Source organism: Anguilla rostrata, chromosome 17, assembly GCF_018555375.3.
Source record: "Anguilla rostrata isolate EN2019 chromosome 17, ASM1855537v3, whole genome shotgun sequence".
Taxonomy (NCBI): Eukaryota; Metazoa; Chordata; class Actinopteri; order Anguilliformes; family Anguillidae; genus Anguilla; species Anguilla rostrata.
Genome location: NC_057949.1, coordinates 1,831,115 through 1,853,842, shown reverse-complemented (window position 1 = coordinate 1,853,842; position 22,728 = coordinate 1,831,115). Strand labels below are relative to the sequence as shown.

Sequence of the window (22,728 nt, the reverse complement as noted above, 5' to 3'; positions counted from 1 at the left end):
ACACATCTGGCTTTCTCAAGAAGACCTAATACTACCCTACCAGTAATTGGCAACGGGGTCCTAAAGCTCAGTTTGTATCATGCTGTCGAGTCGGATAGGCAGAAGCTTAGAATCTGTATATGATAACATGGAGATTGATTAAGATTAAGAAAGATGTTTTTTATTGTTTGAAAAATTAGATGTCTCACAATATAATTTAGGCAAAATCAAACAAATATTTACTGGGATCATGTAGGCATAGTTTTCACCCACACAGACATCTTATTTAAACAGCAATGGAGATTTTTCAAACTTTACTCACTCTTAAATCCAAATTGAAATAACATCGTATATGATGTCTACCGCACGCAGCCTCTGTGACTACTATTCACCCGAATAGTCACTTTAGCTTGTTTTTCTTTTAAATAAATCCGTTCGACGTTGCATTATTATTATTAGTAGTAGTAGTAGTAGTAGTAGAAGAAGTAGTAGTAGTAGTAGTTGGCTACTATTATAAACATTTTACATTGAGTTTGGCGTAACGTTACTTTGTATCTTTTCTCATTGCTCAAGAAATGGAATGGTATACGAATAGAATTATGTTGCTGGTGTCACTTTAGCTATACATAAATATGACCGTGTTTGCATTGTACATTATTTGTTGGGGAACTTAATATGACGGGCGTTACGACCCGTGAAATACGAAACGGAGAGTGGTCGTGGCTGGCTTACTCCTATCCAAAACTCCTGAAGGACCCAAACTTTTCTGGCCCTCCTTGAATTCTTCCACTCATCGTTATACTCTTTGTAGACTACGTGCAAGCTGACATGCTCATCTTTTGAGAAGTCCTGGAGCGGATGAGAGCAGCGGACCATGGCCTCGAGCGCTGTATCTGTAAAACGGTCGCTGATCCCGCTCTGTGTGTGGACAGTTTTGGCATCTGCCGTACACGCGCAGTACGAGAAATACAGTTTCAGGAGCTTTCCACAAAATGACCTCATGCCCCTTGAGTCTGCGTATGGACATGCCTTGGACCAGTACGCCGCACAGAACTGGAGGGAGAGTATCAAGTATTTGGAGCTAAGCTTGCGTCTACACCGGCTCTTGAAAGACAGCGAGGCGTTTTGTAGCCAGAACTGCAGCAATGTCAGCCGAGACCCAGACCCCCTATTTGCCGACAGCAATCTCCGGGTTCTGCGGCACGTTTTACTCCGGGCATCCTGCCTCAAAAAATGCAAGGAGGACTTTCCCGTTTTCAAGATGTCCTATCCCAAGAAGAATATTCTGGATGCCTTTGAACAGAGACTGCCTTACCGGTATATACAGTACGCGTATTACCAGGTGGTATTAAGCTTTCGATTCTTTTCCAAACATGAAATAGCAATGTTATTTACTGTTGTATCAATTTGGATATTAAAGGCTATATGCTGTGGGGGATACAGTTAAATTAGCTTATAGGTGTAGTCGCTCGACATTCGTTGTAAAATAAGATGCTATTGAGGACGTGAAGTTAATACGAGTGATCGTAAAACAGCCAATTAGGCTATGTAAAAACACAGTGGCGTTTTTTGAACACATTCTAGTCAGTACTATTGTCTGGAAAAATCCAGAGTAGGTTGTGTTTGAATGAAGGTTTTCCTAATTTTGCATTGGCTCATGAATTAGCCAGGAAGAGTCGTGTCATGAAAAGCATTCCTAGAACTGTCAAGGAACCATGGTTTCTGCGTCCACAAATCATTCACAGACAGAATTCAGTGCTGTTTAAGACTGGAGCAGGATCCATTTCATCAGTCGCATGTCCCCGCTGTGCATTTATTTATGCGAGAAATCTTCACGATCAATAGACTATTGCACTTTTTCTGGTTGTAATTTACATTCTTTGCCCAAGGTAAAATGTTTTAGTGTGCGCCGCGACATAATTTTTCCGTGACTCACGGCAGCCCTCTAGCCGAGCTCGGTGTAGGCGCTACAGGGAGCTCCGCTTGCCACGTCCCCCAAAATATGCCCTGCTCGCTAAGCGCTAAATTAATTAAAACGAGAGCTGCGCTGTAGTGTGTATCGTGCAGTCTATGCTTAATCAATTAAGTGTGCCGAATCAAAGTGCACTTCATTCATTCACACACATTCATTCATTCACACAGCGCCAAATCAAGCTTTGGACCATTCCATTACTGCATATGAGAGGGGAGAAGAGGGCACATTTATTACAGATACAATCCCATCTGATTCCCTTTTGAACCGATGTATTCATTTGCTATTGTGCTAATCTCTGGGCATTTGTATGTCTGTGACCTCTGGCACTAACTGTCAGGCTAGTCTATACCAGCCTTAAAATTGGGAAGATGTACAGTGAGCGTCAATTAAACCAACCAATCAACTGTTAGATTGTATCCCGCAATCCCAGTTCAATTCAGGCTGACTCTCCCTGCTCACAAAAACGTGGGTCTGTCTGAGTGTTTCAAAGCAAGGGCTCCCTGTTCCAGCATCTCAAACAAGCCGCTTTTCCACTGCATGGTACCGGCTCAACTCGACTGAACTCGACTCGACTCTACTCGACTTTTTTGGTTGTGGATAGTACCTGGTACCTGGTACTTTTTTGCTATCACCTCCGTCAAGGTTCCAAGCAAGCTGAGGTGATACCAAAAGGTGACGTGAAAACACTGCAGAGCACTGATTGGTCAGAGCAACACGTTTCATGCGGCGTCGCTAATGACGACCAGCTACATTGACGGGGGTACTATCTGCAGTGGAAAACGAAGTACCTGGTACCAAAAGCGAGTAGAGTCGAGTTGAGTTGAGCCGGTACCATGCGGTGGAAAAGCGGCTAAAGCCTCCCCAGACAACTGCAGAATCAGCCGTAAGTGCCGCAAGGTTAGATTTTTCTCTTGCTGCTGTTTTCATGGTGAGCTTGCAGTTCCTAGCTCTTCACGTGAGGGCTCACCATTAACCCCCTGCTCAGCCATGGCTCTGAACTGTTCCCCAAATTGGGCAATGGGGTTAAAGGTCTGGTTTGGATTCCTGACCCCCCCCCCCAGCTGAAGGCTCCCCCTCCCCCTCCCCCAAGAGCTGTTTTAATTGGTCAGCTGCACTCTGGGGCACAGAACTTTGGGTGGTCTTGTGAATTCACCTGGAGTAACTATGGCACCACGGGACTGAACTCCTGTTCAGCAACAGACCTGCGGACATATGAACGCTTCAGCTCATGGGTACAATGCATCAGAGGAGCTGAATGCAGGGTTCAGAATCATGATCAGTGCACTGGGTGCAGAACGCAAACTGCTTTTTCGTGTTACTGCGGGGCCCTGGTGTGATGTCCCCCCCCCACTCCCCCTTATGGTCCGGGAGCCGCAGTTCCTGTCATGGGCAGGTACGCCAGCGAATGCCCACGTAGACAATGGTCAGATTCTGAGAGGGTGTGGTGTAGATATTGGTCAGATTCTTAGAGGGTGTGGTGTAGATATTGGTCAGATTCTGAGAGGGTGTGGTGTAGATATTGGTCAGATTCTTAGAGGGTGTGGTGTAGATATTGGTCAGATTCTGAGAGGGTGTGGTGTAGATATTGGTCAGATTCTGAGAGGGTGTGGTGTAGATATTGGTCAGATTCTTAGAGGGTGTGGTGTAGATATTGGTCAGATTCTGAGGATGTGGTGTAGACATTGGTCAGATTCTGAGGGTGTGGTGTAGATATTGGTCAGATTCTGAGAGGGTGTGGTGTAGATATTGGTCAGATTCTGAGGATGTGGTGTAGATATTGGTCAGATTCTTAGAGGGTGTGGTGTAGATATTGGTCAGATTCTGAGAGGGTGTGGTGTAGACATTGGTAAGATTCTGAGAGGGTGTGGTGTAGATATTGGTCAGATTCTGAGGATGTGTGGTGTAGATATTGGTCAGATTCTGAGGATGTGGTGTAGATATTGGTCAGATTCTGAGGGTGTGGTGTAGATATTGGTCAGATTCTGAGGATGTGGTGTAGATATTGGTCAGATTCTGAGAGGGTGTGCTGTAGAAGTGAGACCGCATGCTCCTGTCTGTCTCCCAGTTAAACAACCTGGAGAGGGCTGTTTCTGCAGCCCACACCTACCTCCAGAAGAACCCCAACGAACCCTTCATCTCCAAGAACATGAACTACTACAAGACCCTCTTCGACGTGGAGGAGTACCTGATTGACCACGAGGAGCGACCATATGAGGTGGGTGTGGCCAGGACATTCAGTTCCGCATTCCAGAACACTTTGCTGTGGTTCACCTGGAGTGCTCATTTCACTCAACACTGTGAGCGTATCTGAGGTGTGCTGCTTCCTGTTTGGCGGGTGTGTCTGTGGTGGCATGGTGTAAACAGGAACAGAAAGCAACATATTTGAAAGTCAGTGTCATGCCATCGCCATACCAGCAGTCGAGGTAACAACCCTTTGCACCTTGATATTAAGCACAGCACCATTTTAGTTCATGAAACAGTTTAGATGTTGAGTGCAGCCCTGACATGAGTGGGCGGAGTGAGTGGGAGAAGGTATGCTCCTCATTGGCCCAGACGTGTGTGGGTGGAGTGAGCGTGAGAAGGTATGATCCTCATTGGCCCAGACGTGTGTGGGTGGAGTGAGCATGCGAAGGTACGCTCCTCATTGGCCCAGACGTGAGTGAGTGTGGGAAGGTATGCTCCTCATTGGCCCAGACGTGCGTGGGTGGAGTGAGCGTAAGAAGGTATGCTCCTCATTGGCGCAGACGTGAGTGGGTGGAGTGAGCATGAGAAGGTATGCTCCTCATTGGCCCAGACGTGAGTGGGTGGAGTGAGCATGAGAAGGTACGCTCCTCATTGGCCCAGAGGTGAGTGGGTGGAGTGAGCGTGAGAAGGTATGCTCCTCATTGGCCCAGACGTGAGTGAGTGTGGGAAGGTATGCTCCTCATTGGCCCAGAGGTGAGTGGGCAGAGTGAGTGTGAGAAGGTATGCTCCTCATTGGCCCAGAGGTGAGTGAGTGTGAGAAGGTATGCTCCTCATTGGCCCAGACATGAGAGGGCGGAGTTAGTGTGAGAAGGTATGCTCCTCATTGGCCCAGAGGTGAGTGAGTGTGAGAAGGTATGCTCCTCATTGGCCCAGACATGAGAGGGCGGAGTTAGTGTGAGAAGGTATGCTCCTCATTGGCCCAGACGTGAGTGAGTGTGGGAAGGTATGCTCCTCATTGGCCCAGAGGTGAGTGGGCAGAGTGAGCGTGAGAAGGTATGCTCCTCATTGTCCCAGAGGTGGGTGGGTGGAGTGAGTGTGAGAAGGTATGCTCCTCATTGGCCGAGAGGTGAGTGAGTGTGAGAAGGTATGCTCCTCATTGGCCCAGACATGAGAGAGCGGAGTGAGTGTGAGAAGGTATGCTCCTCATTGGCCCAGCCATTAAGAGCCCATGTGGCATGAGAAGAGGGGAACAGGACTCGTGGCTAAGTGATAGTTAAAATAATGACTTCAGCTGCCTGATTATATTGTCTGTAGGTATGTGGCGTGTTCGTACGGACCGCTGCCTTGCAGGTGCCACGCGTGACTGGGACTAATCAGTTTGACCTTTCAGAGGAACGCTATCTGCATGAACTCAGGCAGATGGGACTGAAGGAAGGTGCTTGCCTCTCAGCGTACCGGCTCCCCAGCACCTGCACTCATGCACGCTATGAGCAGCATGAGTAACGATGCATTTTCCAATAGAGAAAAATCTTGTTAATTAAACATGAGAGAGAAAACATGAAAGGAATCTGCTGACTGATGTAATATAAGGAGAAAATTCAAACTAAGATATTTATGTGCTCGTAAAAAAGTGCAAAAAGCAAAACTACTTCTAACTTTGGAAATTAAACATGAGAATCATGTGTTGTGCTGTGAAAATGCTACATGTAACTGCAGAATACAGAATGTTTTCCTTAGTGAAATTGTTCTCTCCTGTTTCAGTGTTTTCCTCAGTAGAACTGTTCTCTCCTGTTTCAGTGTTTTTTCAGTAAAACTGTTCTCTCCTGTTGCAGAGTGTTTTTCAGTAAAACTGTTCTCTCCTGTTTCAGTGTTTTTTCAGTAAAACTGTTCTCTCCTGTTTCAGTGTTTTCCTCAGTAAAACTGTTCTCTCCTGTTTCAGTGTTTTTTCAGTAAAACTGTTCTCTCCTGTTTCAGTGTTTTCCTCAGTAAAACTGTTCTCTCCTGTTTCAGTGTTTTTTCAGTAAAACTGTTCTCTCCTGTTGCAGAGTGTTTTTCAGTAAAACTGTTCTCTCCTGTTGCAGTGTTTTTTCAGTAAAACTGTTCTCTCCTGTTGCAGTGTTTTTTCAGTAAAACTGTTCTCTCCTGTTTCAGTGTTTTTTCAGTAAAACTGTTCTCTCCTGTTTCAGTGTTTTTTCAGTAAAACTGTTCTCTCCTGTTGCAGAGTGTTTTTCAGTAAAACTGTTCTCTCCTGTTGCAGTGTTTTTTCAGTAAAACTGTTCTCTCCTGTTTCAGTGTTTTTTCAGTAAAACTGTTCTCTCCTGTTTCAGTGTTTTTTCAGTAAAACTGTTCTCTCCTGTTTCAGTGTTTTCCTCAGTAAAACTGTTCTCTCCTGTTTCAGTGTTTTTTCAGTAAAACTGTTCTCTCCTGTTGCAGTGTTTTTTCAGTAGAACTGTTCTCTCCTGTTTCAGTGTTTTTTCAGTAAAACTGTTCTCTCCTGTTGCAGAGTGTTTTTCAGTAAAACTGTTCTCTCCTGTTGCAGAGTGTTTTTCAGTAAAACTGTTCTCTCCTGTTGCAGTGTTTTTTCAGTAAAACTGTTCTCTCCTGTTTCAGTGTTTTTTCAGTAAAACTGTTCTCTCCTGTTTCAGTGTTTTCCTCAGTAAAACTGTTCTCTCCTGTTTCAGTGTTTTCCTCAGTAAAACTGTTCTCTCCTGTTTCAGTGTTTTTTCAGTAAAACTGTTCTCTCCTGTTGCAGTGTTTTTTCAGTAAAACTGTTCTCTCCTGTTGCAGAGTGTTTTTCAGTAAAACTGTTCTCTCCTGTTGCCGAGTGTTTTTTCAGTAAAACTGTTCTCTCCTGTTTCAGTGTTTTCCCCAGTAAAACTGTTCTCTCCTGTTTCAGTGTTTTTTCAGTAAAACTGTTCTCTCCTGTTTCAGTGTTTTCCTCAGTAAAACTGTTCTCTCCTGTTTCAGTGTTTTTTCAGTAAAACTGTTCTCTCCTGTTTCAGTGTTTTCCTCAGTAAAACTGTTCTCTCCTGTTTCAGTGTTTTTTCAGTAAAACTGTTCTCTCCTGTTTCAGTGTTTTCCTCAGTAAAACTGTTCTCTCCTGTTTCAGTGTTTTTTCAGTAAAACTGTTCTCTCCTGTTGCAGTGTTTTTTCAGTAAAACTGTTCTCTCCTGTTTCAGTGTTTTTTCAGTAAAACTGTTCTCTCCTGTTGCAGTGTTTTTTCAGTAGAACTGTTCTCTCCTGTTTCAGTGTTTTTTCAGTAAAACTGTTCTCCTCTGTTCGCGTTGAGTGTTTTTCAGTAAAACTGTTCTCTCCTGTTGCAGTGTTTTTTCAGTAAAACTGTTCTCTCCTGTTGCAGTGTTTTTTCAGTAAAACTGTTCTCTCCTGTTGCAGTGTTTTTTCAGTAGAACTGTTCTCTCCTGTTTCAGTGTTTTTTCAGTAAAACTGTTCTCTCCTGTTGCAGAGTGTTTTTCAGTAAAACTGTTCTCTCCTGTTGCAGTGTTTTTTCAGTAAAACTGTTCTCTCCTGTTTCAGTGTTTTTTCAGTAAAACTGTTCTCTCCTGTTTCAGTGTTTTCCTCAGTAAAACTGTTCTCTCCTGTTTCAGTGTTTTCCTCAGTAAAACTGTTCTCTCCTGTTTCAGTGTTTTTTCAGTAAAACTGTTCTCTCCTGTTTCAGTGTTTTTTCAGTAAACTGTTCTCTCCTGTTCAGTGTTTTTTCAGTAAAACTGTTCTCTCCTGTTGCAGAGTGTTTTTCAGTAAAACTGTTCTCTCCTGTTGCAGAGTGTTTTTCAGTAAAACTGTTCTCTCCTGTTGCAGTGTTTTTTCAGTAAAACTGTTCTCTCCTGTTTCAGTGTTTTTTCAGTAAAACTGTTCTCTCCTGTTTCAGTGTTTTTTCAGTAAAACTGTTCTCTCCTGTTTCAGTGTTTTCCTCAGTAAAACTGTTCTCTCCTGTTTCAGTGTTTTTTCAGTAAAACTGTTCTCTCCTGTTGCAGTGTTTTTTCAGTAAAACTGTTCTCTCCTGTTGCAGAGTGTTTTTCAGTAAAACTGTTCTCCTTCACTGTTGCCGAGTGTTTTTTCATTAAAACTGTTCTCTCCTGTTTCAGTGTTTTCCCCAGTAAAACTGTTCTCTCCTGTTTCAGTGTTTTTTCAGTAAAACTGTTCTCTCCTGTTTCAGTGTTTTCCTCAGTAAAACTGTTCTCTCCTGTTTCAGTGTTTTTTCAGTAAAACTGTTCTCTCCTGTTTCAGTGTTTTTTTCAGTAAAACTGTTCTCTCCTGTTTCAGTGTTTTTTCAGTAAAACTGTTCTCTCCTGTTTCAGTGTTTTCCTCAGTAAAACTGTTCTCTCCTGTTTCAGTGTTTTTTCAGTAAAACTGTTCTTCCGTCTCCTGTTTGCAGTGTTTTTTCAGTAAAACTGTTCTCTCCTGTTGCAGGTGTTTTTCAGTAAAACTGTTCTCTCCTGTTGCAGAGTGTTTTTCATTTAAAACTGTTCTCTCCTCGTGTTTTCAGTATGTTTTCCTTCATCAGTAAAAGTGTTCTCTCCTGTTTCAGTGTTTTTTCAGTAAAACTGTTCTCTCCTGTTTCAGTGTTTTCCTCAGTAAAACTGTTCTCTCCTGTTTCAGTGTTTTCCTCAGTAAAACTGTTCTCTCCTGTTTCAGTGTTTTCCTCAGTAAAACTGTTCTCTCCTGTTTGTGTTTTTTCAGTAAAACTGTTCTCTCCTGTTGCAGTGTTTTTTCAGTAAAACTGTTCTCTCCTGTTGCAGTGTTTTTTCAGTAAAACTGTTCTCTCCTGTTGCAGAGTGTTTTCCTGAAGTCGGTGAAGCTCTTTAACTCGGGAGACTTCAGCAGCTGTGCGAGGGACATGGAGCTGGCGGCCAGCGAGTTCTTTAAGGCGTATGACCTGTGTCTGGCGGGCTGTGAGGGGGTCTATGAGGTCACCGAGACCAAAGACTTCTACGCTTCCCTGGCAGGTCAGTCTGGCCCACAGCATCCCCACCCCTCCCTACCACACAGCCCAGCTGTTGGGGGGATATCTTCCAGCTCACTGTCAGTCTTTGGGGGTGGGGCATTAGCCAATGCTGGAGCTGAAAAGGCAGATACTTTAGCAAACCCAAATAAAACATTTACTTCTCTGACTGGAATCTATACCAAATCAGTGGAGTAAATTAGTTCATTTAAGTTGGCCAATTTTGTGTATTTAAAATGTTTTCTAAGTAAATGGTTTAGTATTTCATTGGATGCATAAACCAAAAGCACGTTATTCATTCTCCTTCATACTTTTTTGCTTTTCATGTCTTTGCACTCTTTCCTCGTTCCCTTTCTCCCAGATCTGTACAAAGACGCTCTGCAGTGTAAGGTGCAGTGTCAGGCCAGCCTGACGCCCAACGTGGGGGGGTACTTTGTGGAGAAGTTTGTGGCGACCATGTATCACTACCTGCAGTTTGCCTATTACAAGCGTAAGTAAGGAGAACATCTCCTCACATATGACTGTGGTTTTGAGCTGGCTCAGCTGTAGGGCAGTGGGAGGAGGGAGATGAGCTGTGTTCTCTGTGCAGTGTTAGCACAGGGAGATGAGCTGTGTTCTCTGTGCAGTGTTAGCGCAAGGTAATGAGCTGTGTTCTCTGTGCAGTATTAGTGCAGGGAGATGAGCTGTGTTCTCTGTGCAGTGTTAGCGCAAGGTAATGAGCTGTGTTCTCTGTGCAGTGTTAGCACAGGGTAATGAGCTGTGTTCTCTGTGCAGTGTTAGCGCAGGGAGATGAGCTGTGTTCTCTGTGCAGTGTTAGCGCAGGGGGATGAGCTGTGTTCTCTGTGAAGTGTTAGCACAGGGTAATGAGCTGTGTTCTCTGTGCAGTGTTAGCACAGGGTAATGAGCTGTGTTCTCTGTGCAGTGTTAGCACAGGGTAATGAGCTGTGTTCTCTGTGCAGTGTTAGCACAGGGTAATGAGCTGTGTTCTCTGTGCAGTGTTAGCACAGGGTAATGAGCTGTGTTCTCTGTGCAGTGTTAGCGCAGGGTAATGAGCTGTGTTCTCTGTGCAGTGTTAGCACCGGGAGATGAGCTGTGTTCTCTGTGCAGTGTTAGCACAGGGAGATGAGCTGTGTTCTCTGTGAAGTGTTAGCACAGGGTAATGAGCTGTGTTCTCTGTGCAGTGTTAGCACAGGGTAATGAGCTGTGTTCTCTGTGCAGTGTTAGCGCAGGGAGATGAGCTGTGTTCTCTGTGCAGTATTAGCACAGGGTAATGAGCTGTGTTCTCTGTGCAGTGTTAGCACAGGGTAATGAGCTGTGTTCTCTGTGCAGTGTTAGCACAGGGTAATGAGCTGTGTTCTCTGTGCAGTGTTAGCACAGGGAGATGAGCTGTGTTCTCTGTGCAGTGTTAGCACAGGGTAATGAGCTGTGTTCTCTGTGCAGTGTTAGCACAGGGAGATGAGCTGTGTTCTCTGTGCAGTGTTAGCACAGGGTAATGAGCTGTGTTCTCTGTGCAGTGTTAGCGCAGGGTAATGAGCTGTGTTCTCTGTGCAGTGTTAGTGCAGGGAGATGAGCTGTGTTCTCTGTGCAGTGTTAGCGCAGGGTAATGAGTTGTGTTCTCTGTGCAGTGTTAGCACAGGGTAATGAGCTGTGTTTTCTGTGCAGTGTTAGCTAAGTGTAATGAGCTGTGTTCTCTGTGCAGTGTTAGCGCAGGGTAATGAGCTGTGCTCTCTGTGTAGTGTTAGCGCATGCAGTGTTAGCGCAGGGTAATGAGCTGTGTTCTCTGTGCAGTGTTAGCGCAGGGTAATGAGGTGTGTTCCCTGTGCAGTGTTAGCACAGGGTAATGAGCTGTGTTCTCTGTGCAGTGTTAGCGCAGGGTAATGAGCTGTGTTCTCTGTGCAGTGTTAGCGCAGGGTAATGAGCTGTGTTTTCTGTGCAGTGAATGACGTGCAGAACGCCGCTCCCTGTGCTGCCAGCTACATGCTCTTTGACCCTGACGACCAGGTGATGAAGCAGAACATGGTGTACTACCGTTTCTACCGCGAGCAGTGGGGATTGGAGGAGAACCACTTCAAACCCCGCCCAGTGAGTTCCGTCCTCACACCAATGCAATGTGTTAACTGTGCTCATCGGCTGAGGGTGCCTAGTGCACACGCCCCCACACTATCCTCATTGGCTCGTTCACCTACCTGAGCATCAGTCTGAGCTCATGGTAAGCTCTTTGGCCTGACATTCAGATGGGTGCGCTGCTGGGGAGGAAAGTGGTGACTGTTGGATGAATGGGATGTAATCCTGTATAACCTCTTCAGGAAACTCCATGGTTTCCAAAAGTGCATAAGAATAAGTTATAACAGCAACAGGCCATTCAACCCGTCTCAGCTTGTCACTTTAGTTCCACCTGACTAGAGAGTATCAATCACCTAGGTCTGAATACCTGTGTCCCCCTGTTCTGTTGACAGAACTCAGAAAATCTTGTACTTCACTTTAATCCCATTAGTAAATTTGAAAACGCTCTTTAAATTTTTCCCTCAAGTCTCTTTTTTCTTGATTAGTTTAAGAGTTCTTGTCCTTAAGTATTTTCTTGTAATTTCAGGTAAATTTAATATCAACAGCCAATTTAGTTGTCCTTTCTTAACTTTTTAAAGAGTATCTATCTTTCTTGTGGTGTGCTACACAAAATGGTACACAGTACTGTAAGTGTGCTCCAACTAAGGCATTTTGGTAGAATTAATAGCCTAATCTGATTTATACTCAGTATGATTTATACTCAGTATGATTTATACTCATTGTGTGTTTGTCCTGGTTTTAACCATGCAGCATGTTGCTAGTGGTTCAGGCTGATGAACAGATGAAAGATGCATTTGGAAGGCTCTCTGGGTAGAGGAAGCCTGTTCTGGAGCCCCCCCCCGCCCCCCCCCCCCCGGGGAAAGCCCTGTGAATGTATCGGGTTTCTCAGAAGAACAATCCCTTCATTCTGAGGTTCAGCATCCTGCTCCACAGGGACTGACCAGAAGCTCCATAAATATTGCTCTTGCGGTGGAATTTCCAGCTATCCCACGTGCCTTTGCTGTAGTGTAGTCACTGCGTGCTTCGTCTGACCTGCAGAACATCACATGACATGGAAGTTTAATGTTCCTGTGTCTGATTGGTCAGGTTTCAGAGTCAATGGGTAGCAAACGAGCGCAGAGGTATATTTCTGATGCTCTTCAGATACACATGAAAAAAAATGCCTTCAGTCCATTTCTTTGAGTGAAGGTAGCCATTAAAGACACTAGTACCCCTGGCTTTGCTTGCGGCCATGGTTTCAACATTCCTGACTAGTCCGCTTTACCAAAATTAAAACAAACGCAGGCATAAAGCTGGCCCGTCATGGGGATTCAGTTGCTCTGAGGAAGAGGCCGATACCAGTTCCACATTCTGCTCTGTATTCCACAGTCTTTGTGGCTCTGCTTCTGAATTAGAAGAGCACTGATTTAACGTTGCTGTGGCCACATCGCTGTAGGTGAACACTGTCAGTCAAGGACTAATAAACATTCAGTGGATCGGCAAATGAGTTCTCTGGGTGCTGACACAAACTCCTCCCATCCTGCAGGAGGCACTGCGCTATTTTAACCAGACCACTACGCAAAAGGAGATGCTGGAGTTTGCACTCAATTACCTACAAACAGATGACGAGGTAAGAGAAGCTGATGCTGAGGTGATGAATAGCTGGAGCACTGATCTGGGGTCAGTTTAGCTTTTCAGCTCATAATGGTTGGGATAACGACAGTAGAACATACCATATCCATCATGAGCTGAAAGGCTGGCTAAATAGCTCATTTAACTGTCAGCCAGGTAAGACAGCAAACACATTTTCTAATAAGATGAGAACATACAATTTGAAATCAGTGCTTCAGCATAGTTCATAAATGTGCTTTAATAAAATAATTGTGATTGAAGGTTTCTGATACAGTATGCTCTGAGAAAATATCTAGATATTTAGCTAGCCAAACTACTTATCAGAGCTAGCTATAATTTTATGGTTAGTTGGTAGATGAAAAGAAATGGAACAAACTGGTTGTCTGGGCTAGGTTGCTAGTGCTGTTAGTGTCTGGGTCAGTCTGTTGCAAGCTACAGCTAGCTTTCCTAAGCAAAATTGAACTTTTAGAGACAAGAATATGAATATCAATGCAAGTGAGCATTCTCGCTGGGTAGTTCGGTAACTAGCTAGCCAGCTAATATGAAAAATGTAAGCTAGTATTATAAATGCATATAGAGCTTTTAGAAAGTATCCCCCTTGAACATATTTTGACATATTACAGCATAAAATTTGAATGCATTGAAATGTTTGAATGCATTATGTTGGTGAAGGGTCCCCTTCACCGACATAATGAATTCAAACATGTATTTAAAAATTTTTTAAGTTTATTCAACTATTTTTTTTTAATTAATGAAAAGAAATTAAATGAAATTATATTTTTCATTTACGAAAGTATTTACTTGGAAATATTTACTCTTTTCAGTAGATAACCTGACTGAATTAAATTATTCTTGGTATTAATTGTTCTAGAAAAGTTAAGTAGGTGAAACTCGTGAATACTGTATCTGTATATGTCAAAATCACAAGTGTCATCTGATTGGTCAGCCAATTATAACACAAAATGCTCGCCTCGTCACCTAGGGTATACCTCCATAACTTCACCTGCTAACAGGCTTTCACAAGAAATAAGGATTTGTGCAAATGTAGTGTTTCTAATCTGCAAGGCCCTTCAGTGAAGGCAGTGGGTTGGGCACAGAGCTCCTAGCTGGGAGAGGTATGTGACAGGGAGGTGTGAGTGACTGAGGCTGCTCTGTGTGTTTGTTCTGCAGTCTGTCTGTGTGCTGGCTGCCCTGGTCAGGCTGTCAGAGACAGGAACTCAGACACACAGAGTTGTGCTAGGGGTGGGGCCAGGGGGGGGGCTAGGGGCGGACCCAGGGGCGGGACCAGGAAGCACACCCTCACAGTGTAGCGTAATGCACAATTAGGGGGAGGTTTGAGTCATAGCTAACCAAAGTGTGTGTTTACGTGTGTGTGTATGCGTGTGTGTGCATGTACGTGTATGTGTGTGTGCATGCGTGTGTGTTCTCATAGGACACAGTGAGCCCAGAGGAAAGCATTGTGGGACCCCCAGACCCCCCGGATGTGGAGTTTGAAGGCCCGGGGGACTATGAGGAGTCCTTCTATGCAGAGTGGTGGCAAGAGCCCAAAAGCAAGGGGGACATAGGAGAGCCTGCGGAGTGACCTAGACCTGCACCAGGACCTGCACCAGGACCCACACCAGGATGCATGCCAAAGTCTGGATAGGCTGCGGGTAGACTGGACTCTGGTCAAAACCACCCACAAACGGGACAAATCCAGTCAAATCCAGCCCCGCCCACCCCAATTCAGCCCCACCCAATTCAATCCAGCCCCACCCAGTCAAATCCAGCCCCGCCCCCCCAATTCAGCCCCACCCACTCCAATCCAGCCCCGCCCAGTACAATTCAGCCTCGCCTCCAATTCAGCCCCACCCAATTCAATTCAGCCCCACCCACTCCAATCCAGCCCCGCCCAGTACAATTCAGCCTCGCCTCCAATCCAGCCCCACTCACTGCAATCCAGCCCCACCCAGTCAAATCCAGCCCCACCCACTCCAATCCAGCCCCACTCAGTTTAATCCAGCCACACCCACTCCAATCCAGTCCCACCCACTCCAATCCAGCCCCACACAGTCAAATCCAGCCCCACCCACTCTAATCCAGCTCCACCCAGGCCAATTCAGCCACACCCACTCCAATCCAGCCCCATCCAGTCAAATCCAGCCCCACCCAGTCCAATTCATTACATTACATTACATTACAGGCATTTAGCAGACGCTCTTATCCAGAGCGACTTACACAACTTTTACATAGCATTTTTACATTGTATCCATTTATACAGCTAGATATATACTGAAGCAATTTCGGTTAAGTACCTTGCTCAAGGGTACAACGGCAGTGTCCTACCCGGGAATCGAACCTGCGACCTTTCGGTTTCCGCCACAGCCATATCACCATCTACAATAAACACAAAACGAGACGGCAATCATGATTCAAGATATTGCTTTTTGAAGCTTCTGTTTACATGTTCATAGTCCATATCCGACGTGTGCCACTGTGACATGTGCCACTTTTACCAGGCTGTGTAAACGTAGCCCAGCTTTCCCCAGTTCAGCCCAGACAGAGAGAAAATCATGAAGGAGGACGCATCCACATAGATGCCTGACCTCCTTCCTCCATCTCTACAGAAGGAAGTAGCAGAATGATCCAGCCTGTTTATTCAGCCAAAGTTATTTCTCATTCATTTACACACTCTGACCGAAGGACCGGGGTTTTTTTCAGCTTGAAAGGTGTATTATAATTATTGCCTTTGTTGTTATCTTTATTTAATTGTTAATCCCGATTGTGCCTTGGCCCTATGTTAGAGGGCAGTGTTCTGTGAAGCAGTTTTGCATTGAATGAGCTGTTCTGTCTCGCACAGTGCCAGAATTCTGTCTGTATTCTTGCAGTCCTCTGTCAGGCAGTTATATGCAAAATGTGTCAACTGAGGATGGAAAAAATAAAGTGGCATCCTGCTTTAGTGGGCTGTTATTCTTTGAGAGTCTGTTTGCTTCAAAACAACTGGTAAACTTTTACCAGTGATGGAAAATGGTAACTAAGGAGTAAGGAAATTCTCTAGAAGGCAGCAGCATTTTTGAGCTAATTGTTCATACATGGAAACATATATTTCTTTACTCCTGTTTACTCCTGTCTCCTCCTGTCTGCTCCTGTCTGCTCTTGTTTATTCCTGTTTGCTCCTGTTCAGAAGGGCCAGTTGTGTGTGTTTGTGCTCTTTGCTCCTCTGTCAGTTTGGGAGAGAGCAGACCAGCATGCATCTCCAGTACGCATGTGACCTTCCGCTGCTTTTAATCGTGCAGCCTCTTTGTGCCGCTCACACTAGAGCTGGAAAGCCCAGGGGTCAGAAAGTAAAAGTCCTGCTATTATTTTCTTCCACCCATGAACTCTGCCAGCTCATTTCACAGATCAGTTCTACTTCCTGGCTGAAGAATTGTGCTAATCACCAAATCCAGGTGATTGGAACAAAACACTGGTGGACTTTGACTTTCTGGACCTGGATTTTCCCGATTGATTCTGAGGAGACTGCATGTGCTGCTTGTGGAGCCCATGGGAGTGCACAGAGGGCATCGCTGGTGTGCAGCGAGACTTTAGCCTGCTGATCCAGTTATGCTGGCACAGTCACAGACCAGATTCAATACCAGACTGGGGGTGTATCTATCTATGTATCTGTATCTAATCTATCTATGTCTATAGTGATTCTGTTGTATAAGCCACCCAGCAGCCCCAGAATACATATTTTTAATGTGCTTCTGTCCCATGCCGTGATCACCCTGGTAGGGCCAGAAGAGCTGGACACAAGGAGATGCGAGAATTCCAGATAACTCTGGAGATTTAATATTCACTAGCGAGAGAGAGCGTATTCGCACGAACATGAACAAACAAAAAAATCCTTTGCTCGTCATCCGCACGGGATTGGGGTTAAAACAAAAAACTGAAACAACAAAGAGAAAATAAATGAAATTATAATTTGTCGCTTTTCAGTCCGTCTCTGCCTTGCCGTGCTCTCTCACTGTCGTGGGGGATCCCCGGTCTCAGTCGCCTACTGTGGAAAGAAGCACACCTTTAAATCCTGGGCTGATTCGTAACATCATCCAGGTGCATGCCTACTTAACCAGGTCCTCTAATTGCTCTGAATTCCTCCTTCAAACTGAGCCATGCCACAGCTCCCCTTTTGATGGACTTCAGTACTGCACACACCCAATATTCATCCACAAAATTGATTGACAAACACGTTTCACATTTTAAATTTTATTTTCTCATTTTACGTGTCACTCATTCATTTCATTTGGAAGTTTGTCACTTGTCCGCGACCTTTTCCTGAAAAGATGGGCCGCCTTTCTGTTGGTCTTGCTCTTCCATCGATTCAGAGGAATTTTCATGTGATCTAAAAGGAACCTAAACCCCTATACAGAATAACAGTGCATTCATTGAAAACAACTAAAATTGAAATACTGATTTCTGTTCACTATTTATGAACTGAAAATATCTGCCACGCTCTTTCCCAAACAGTCAACCGCAAAGAGAGTCATGTACAATATATACATTTCCCTATATACTGTACATGTTGGCACCTGGATATGAGCAATTTCTGGTGTTTAAACTATCGACACATGTACAATTCTGAGCTACAGAGCTGTGCTAGATACATCTAGACAGGTGTGTTCTAGAATAACAGATCATACTCAACTCCATCTGTATAACATTTTTTGTATATATTATCATGTTTTACACATTATTTCTTATGTATGCACACTATGTACAAGGTAATGTATGCACGGGTGCATTTGAGCACACTTACTCTTTGTGCTCATTTTTTAAAGTGTCATGATTTTGCAGCACCAGTAGGTACATGATAGTTCAAAAACAAAAACAGACAGTAGAGATTTGGGTGGAAGTGGGGTAGCAGTGCTGTTTACTAGATAGAAAAGAGATTTGGGGAGGGATGGGGTAGTGATGTTGATTATAGAAAAGAGATTTGGGGAGGGGTGGGGTAGTGATGTTGACTAGATAGAAAGGAGATTTGGGGAAGGATGGGGTAGTGCTGTTTATAGGAAAGAGATTTGGGGATGGATGGGGTAGTGCTGTTTATAGGAAAGAGATTTGGGGATGGATGGGGTAGTGATGTTGACTAGATAGAAAAGAGCTTTGGGGAGGGATGGGGTACTGCTGTTTATAGGAAAGAGATTTGGGGATGGATGGGGTAGTGATGTTGATTATAGGAAAGACATTTGGGGAGGGGTGGGGTAGTGTTGACTAGATAGAAAAGAGCTTTGGGGAGGGATGGGGTAGTGCTGTTGATTATAGGAAGGAGATTTGGGGATGATGGGGTAATGCTGTTGACTAGATGGAAAAGAGATTTGGGGAGGGATGAGGTACTGCTGTTGGTTCAGTAGTATTGATGCTGGTTACAGTCAGAAGAGAGATTTGGTTGAATGAGGTATACAAGTAATGCTGGAATAACATTCAGACAGCACAACAGTTTGGCTGTGGGTGAGGTACTAATACTGATTTTGGAGGTGGGAGAGGGGGAGTACTTTAATTTCGTAAATCCATTGGCTTAAGAATCATTTTGGTTCAAATGCAGCCTTTGGTTATGAATGAGAATGAGAACAAAATGATGTTAACCTTTTGCCTTATGGAGGTCTTTTGGGTGTAATTAAAAGGGAACCTGCATCATTTCAGTCCAGAGGTTTGTTTTGGGACATAGAAGCCTTTCAGAGATCTGCAACTCAGTTGCATCTGTGTGGATTATCCCACCAAGCAACAAACTAAACTGTTCAATCAGTCTCAGTCTTCATTAAATATTATTCCCGTCAAAAAATATGTAACTAATAAATATTACCTTGCATAAATATATGGCCTTTTGTCCAAAAATCTAAAGTGCTTTACATTTCGAGGCTTCAGAAGTCCCTCATCCTCCTCCAAGTTTCAGAACAGTAGCAGAGGAACCAAACTCCCTCTGAGAAGCATGTTCAGTCATTGCAGGGTGCAAGAGAACAGAATCGTCACACATCATACCAGGTGTGAGCCCCAGTCCCCAATATTAAACGTGCCCTCTGACCACGTTTCCCAGAATGCATTTTGCAGCCAGGCCTCATCATGAGTCAGATGTGGACACTGTGATGTGGTGAAAGGGGGGTCTTGAAGAGCATTTTTCTCGGCGTGCAGTGATGTGCCGAACTGTTGGTCAAACTGTTTGTTGCTAACTGCAAGCAAACCCCCATTTCTGCTCTGGAACCCTGGGAAACGTGTTAAACGGGGCTCCTCTAGCCAGCCTTGAAGCCTGAATCTCACATCCTGTGTCTGGCATTTTAAGGACAACTCAATCAAAACCATCATTTGGTATGTTCTGCTTTTAACCCAAACCATCTTCCTACTGTATCTGCAAAAGTCCATTTGAAGTGGTGATGTCACTGGGATATAGCTTCTTCCACCTTGTCATTTAAGTGCATAGAAGTGTGCGGGTGAGTCCTCTCCAATAGTGACAAATCCATAGTTATTTTAAGTACTTCTAAAGAAATCAATAATGGTTTGGTCTCTTGTGTTAATTTAATCTACGAACTGCAGCTAAATGTTCAGAATCCATTCTGTCCAGCAGGAGAAAGAGGAGGCCTTATACCCAGGTGACATAATTGTTGGGCGGTGCTTTGTCCATTTTCTTTAACATATGCTAAAACATAATATGTGACATATTAGAAATAAGAGGGATACATTATTCTGAACTTGGAAAACATATTAAATGACAATATGTTCATGGAAAAAAAGAGAACAGACAGCCCCCCTCCCCCTTTCATTTCTAAGAGCATTTCAGTATGGAGACACTAGTGATAAATGAAAAAGATTCAGGCAACATATATACAAACAAATGTGCATGTATTCATCATACATACAGTATACGCATACTCCATGTCCTGTATAGAGTACATTTCTTATATTTTGCAGTGAACACATCATAAATGTACTGATTTCGTACTGAGCCGGCAGTCTAAGAGTGTGTATGTGTATTGTACACATTTCCAAATACTGGCAAACACACACATGCATCCACACTCTTCTATGCATGTTTGCAGTGTAAGAAACTGCTGTGTTACTGCATGTTGACTGGTTACCTTAAGGTTTTCTTTTAAAAATCAGCACATAAATAGCAATGACTAATTGTGGAATGTTAGTAGACAACACAAGAGGTTATAAGTCACTGAAGATGACCACTCCTACAGTGTCTCTAGGTCCAGTGAGTATCGTCGTAGCAACACCACCCAGACAGCGTGTGTAATGCCCGTGAGGATCAGACATCGTTTGAAACGGACTCCCAGCGTTCTGCCCTCCCCTCAGCATTTTTTCACAATACATTTCCTTTTTTTCTTTGGAAACAGGACAATTTGTCATTTTAAAAGTAACTTTAAAAGGAGTTCTTCCTGATTGTAGTGAACACCATTTCATACAAACAGTGCCTACAAGTATCAAGTGCCTAGATCTAAGTTGCATTCAAACAGCCCAGACTATAGAAGTTTCCTCCACTCTGCTTGGTCTTTTGATTGGTTAGTGTCTCCCCCGAATGCTGGAGCTTCAGGCCTCAGAGGCATATAGTTTACCCACAAGTCTGTGCAGACGGATGGATGTTCAATTTAAAGGCAAAACAGAATGTTCTCTGCTCTGATGGTGGTTGTGCTCCAACATGCAGCTCAAGACGTGACCTACACCCATTGAGAGGAAAGGCATATCCATTTCCAAAAGGCATCAAGACTGTTTCCCCATTGCACTCTAACTAGGCAGTTCTGTTTATGTCGGCAGACAGACACTCTGTTCCCTTCCCCTGCTTGAAACACTCCCTTCAGGACAGATGTTAGAGTGAGGGCACTTGAGAAGAATTCAGGGAGGAACGTGATTGGAGGACAGAGATACTCTCCCATCATTGGCTGTCCCAGGACCAACAAGCCAGAGCTCCAGCTTGTCATGATTCCTTCCTCTTGTACAGTAGCCACCACAAGTCTTAACAACAAATACTTTACTGCCAGACTTAGCGATGTATCATTGAGTTAACTGGTTTAAGTGAGTTAGTCCAGTAATAAGGACTGTGGGATAAGTCTCCACAGAGCCGGTCCGGCAGTAAGGACTGATGGGATAGGTCTCCACAGAGTCCGTCCGGCAGTAAAGACTGATGGGATAGGTCTCCACAGAGTCCATCCAGCAGTAAGGACCATGGGATAGATCTCCACAGAGCCAGTCTGGCAGTAAGGACTGATGGGATAGGTCTCCACAGAGCCAGGAAGGACCGATGGGATAGGTCTCCACAGAGTCCGTCCGGCAGTAAAGACTGATGGGATAGGTCTCCACAGAGTCCGTAAGGACAGTGGGATAGGTCTCCACAGAGCCGGTCCAGCAGTAAGGACTGATGGGATAGGTCTCCACAGAGTCCGTCCAGCAGTAAGGGCTGATGGGATAGGTCTCCACAGAGTCTGTCCAGCAGTAAGGACTGATGGGATAGGTCTCCACAGAGTCCATCCAGCAGTAAGGACTGATGGGATAGGTGTCCACAGAGCCGGTCCGGCGGAAAGGACTGTGGGACAGGTCTCCACAGAGCTGGTCCGGCAGTAAGGACTGATGGGATAGGTGTCCACAGAGCTGGTCCGGCGGTAAGGACTGTGGGATAGGTCCCCACAGAGCCAGTAAGGACAGTGGGATAGGTCTCCAGAGTCCGTCTGGCTGTAAGGACTGATGAGTCTCTACTGAGTTGTTTGCCTGATGCAGCTGGAGTTGACACTGAAGCATGTTCATCTTTTCCACTGTGGATTAATCAATAGCTGCATTACCTTAATCCACCAGCTGAGGCCACTGCTGCCTAGGGGGACAGATATCTGTTGCCTTCTGAAGGCTGCTGTTTGGATGACAGTGTGCAGTGGGAGTGGCTGTGTTGCGCAACCTGACAGTGGCAGCCTCTGGCTGGAGTGATTGGCAGTCAGGTCTGGTTGGAATGCTTGGAGGGAGGGGCCTCAGATGGCCGGGGGAGAGGGAGAGGGACAGAGAGAGAAGGGAAAAGCAGAGGAGAGAAAGAGTGAAGGAGGGAAAGAAGGAGGGGCAAACTAGAAGAGAAAAGCATTGTGGGAGATTTGGAATGAGGAAGACTTCTTTTTCTTCTTCTTTTATGTGAATAGGACACAGTGACAGATATCCTATCCCCCACCAGATCTGGAGAGAAAGAGAGAGGAGAGACAGAGAGCTTAGCCCAGACAGGAAATGACAGAACTGAGGCTAATACAGGAGGATGCAAAATCAGGCTAGCTGATGGGGAAGAAAATATCAAAAACTAGCACAAAAAAAAAACAATAAGGACATACTCATCACTCAAAAAAGCTTCAAAGCATGATGTATTATACCAAAAATGTCACCATATAATCCATATCAGACAACTGACACTTTTCTGTCATCGTTTGTGTGCATAGTTACTGAGTTTCATTCAAATTCCAAAAACGTACAGAATATTTTCGGCTGTAACCTTCTACACCACAAAGCTATTTTATGCTGCAGGCCCAAATTCAACACTTTAACAGAAGCACTTTTCTTGTGATCTATCACAGGTCATGCCAAAACAGTTCATACAGTATGTGAGGTGAAATGTACTCATTCACTGTTTAAAGAATCTTTCATATGAAAAGAAATTTCATACCATAATCAATACCGGCAATTAACTTTAAAACAAAACACTTGACTAACAGAAGTAAGGATAGACATTAATATATGACAATCATTGGTATTGCCATGTTTTATGTTTGTACAACAAAAAGCTTCAGTCCAACAAATTGCAGTCCACTGTTAGCATACAATTCCATAGGAGAAAAGCCATTTCCTGTTCTTACACTGCTGGGTTCTGCGAGCTGTTGTGAAAAGTGAGCCCTAATCGCACATCAAATACAAAGCTAATATTCCTTTGAGCCCCTGCCCTGCTGGGACCGTCTGAGATATGGGGCAGCAGATCTAACAG

General features: G+C 44.5%; 2 protein-coding genes across 4 annotated transcripts in view; one reads left to right on the top strand and one right to left on the bottom strand.

Moving 5' to 3' along the window:
* The first annotated feature begins 699 nt into the window (after positions 1–699).
* p3h4 (prolyl 3-hydroxylase family member 4 (inactive)) lies at positions 700–15,711 on the top strand. Its single transcript, XM_064314950.1, has 7 exons — positions 700–1,321; positions 4,020–4,169; positions 8,931–9,102; positions 9,460–9,588; positions 11,035–11,180; positions 12,688–12,771; positions 14,206–15,711. Exons 1-7 carry the CDS (start codon positions 854–856, stop codon positions 14,353–14,355), a joined length of 1,299 nt encoding a protein of 432 aa, XP_064171020.1. The 5' UTR covers positions 700–853; the 3' UTR covers positions 14,356–15,711.
* Positions 15,712–16,981: 1,270 nt separating this feature from the next.
* Positions 16,982–22,728, bottom strand: part of LOC135243255 (disintegrin and metalloproteinase domain-containing protein 11-like) — a 73,382-nt gene continuing 67,635 nt past the window's right edge. For 2 of the 3 annotated variants that reach the window (XM_064314943.1, XM_064314947.1), the window contains exon 27: positions 21,781–21,935. In XM_064314943.1, the coding sequence (XP_064171013.1) occupies positions 21,920–21,935 (16 nt within the window). In that variant the 3' untranslated portion in view covers positions 21,781–21,919. Of the gene's footprint in view, positions 21,936–22,728 lie in introns of all 3 variants that reach the window. The other variant, XM_064314944.1, reaches the window with a different exon arrangement.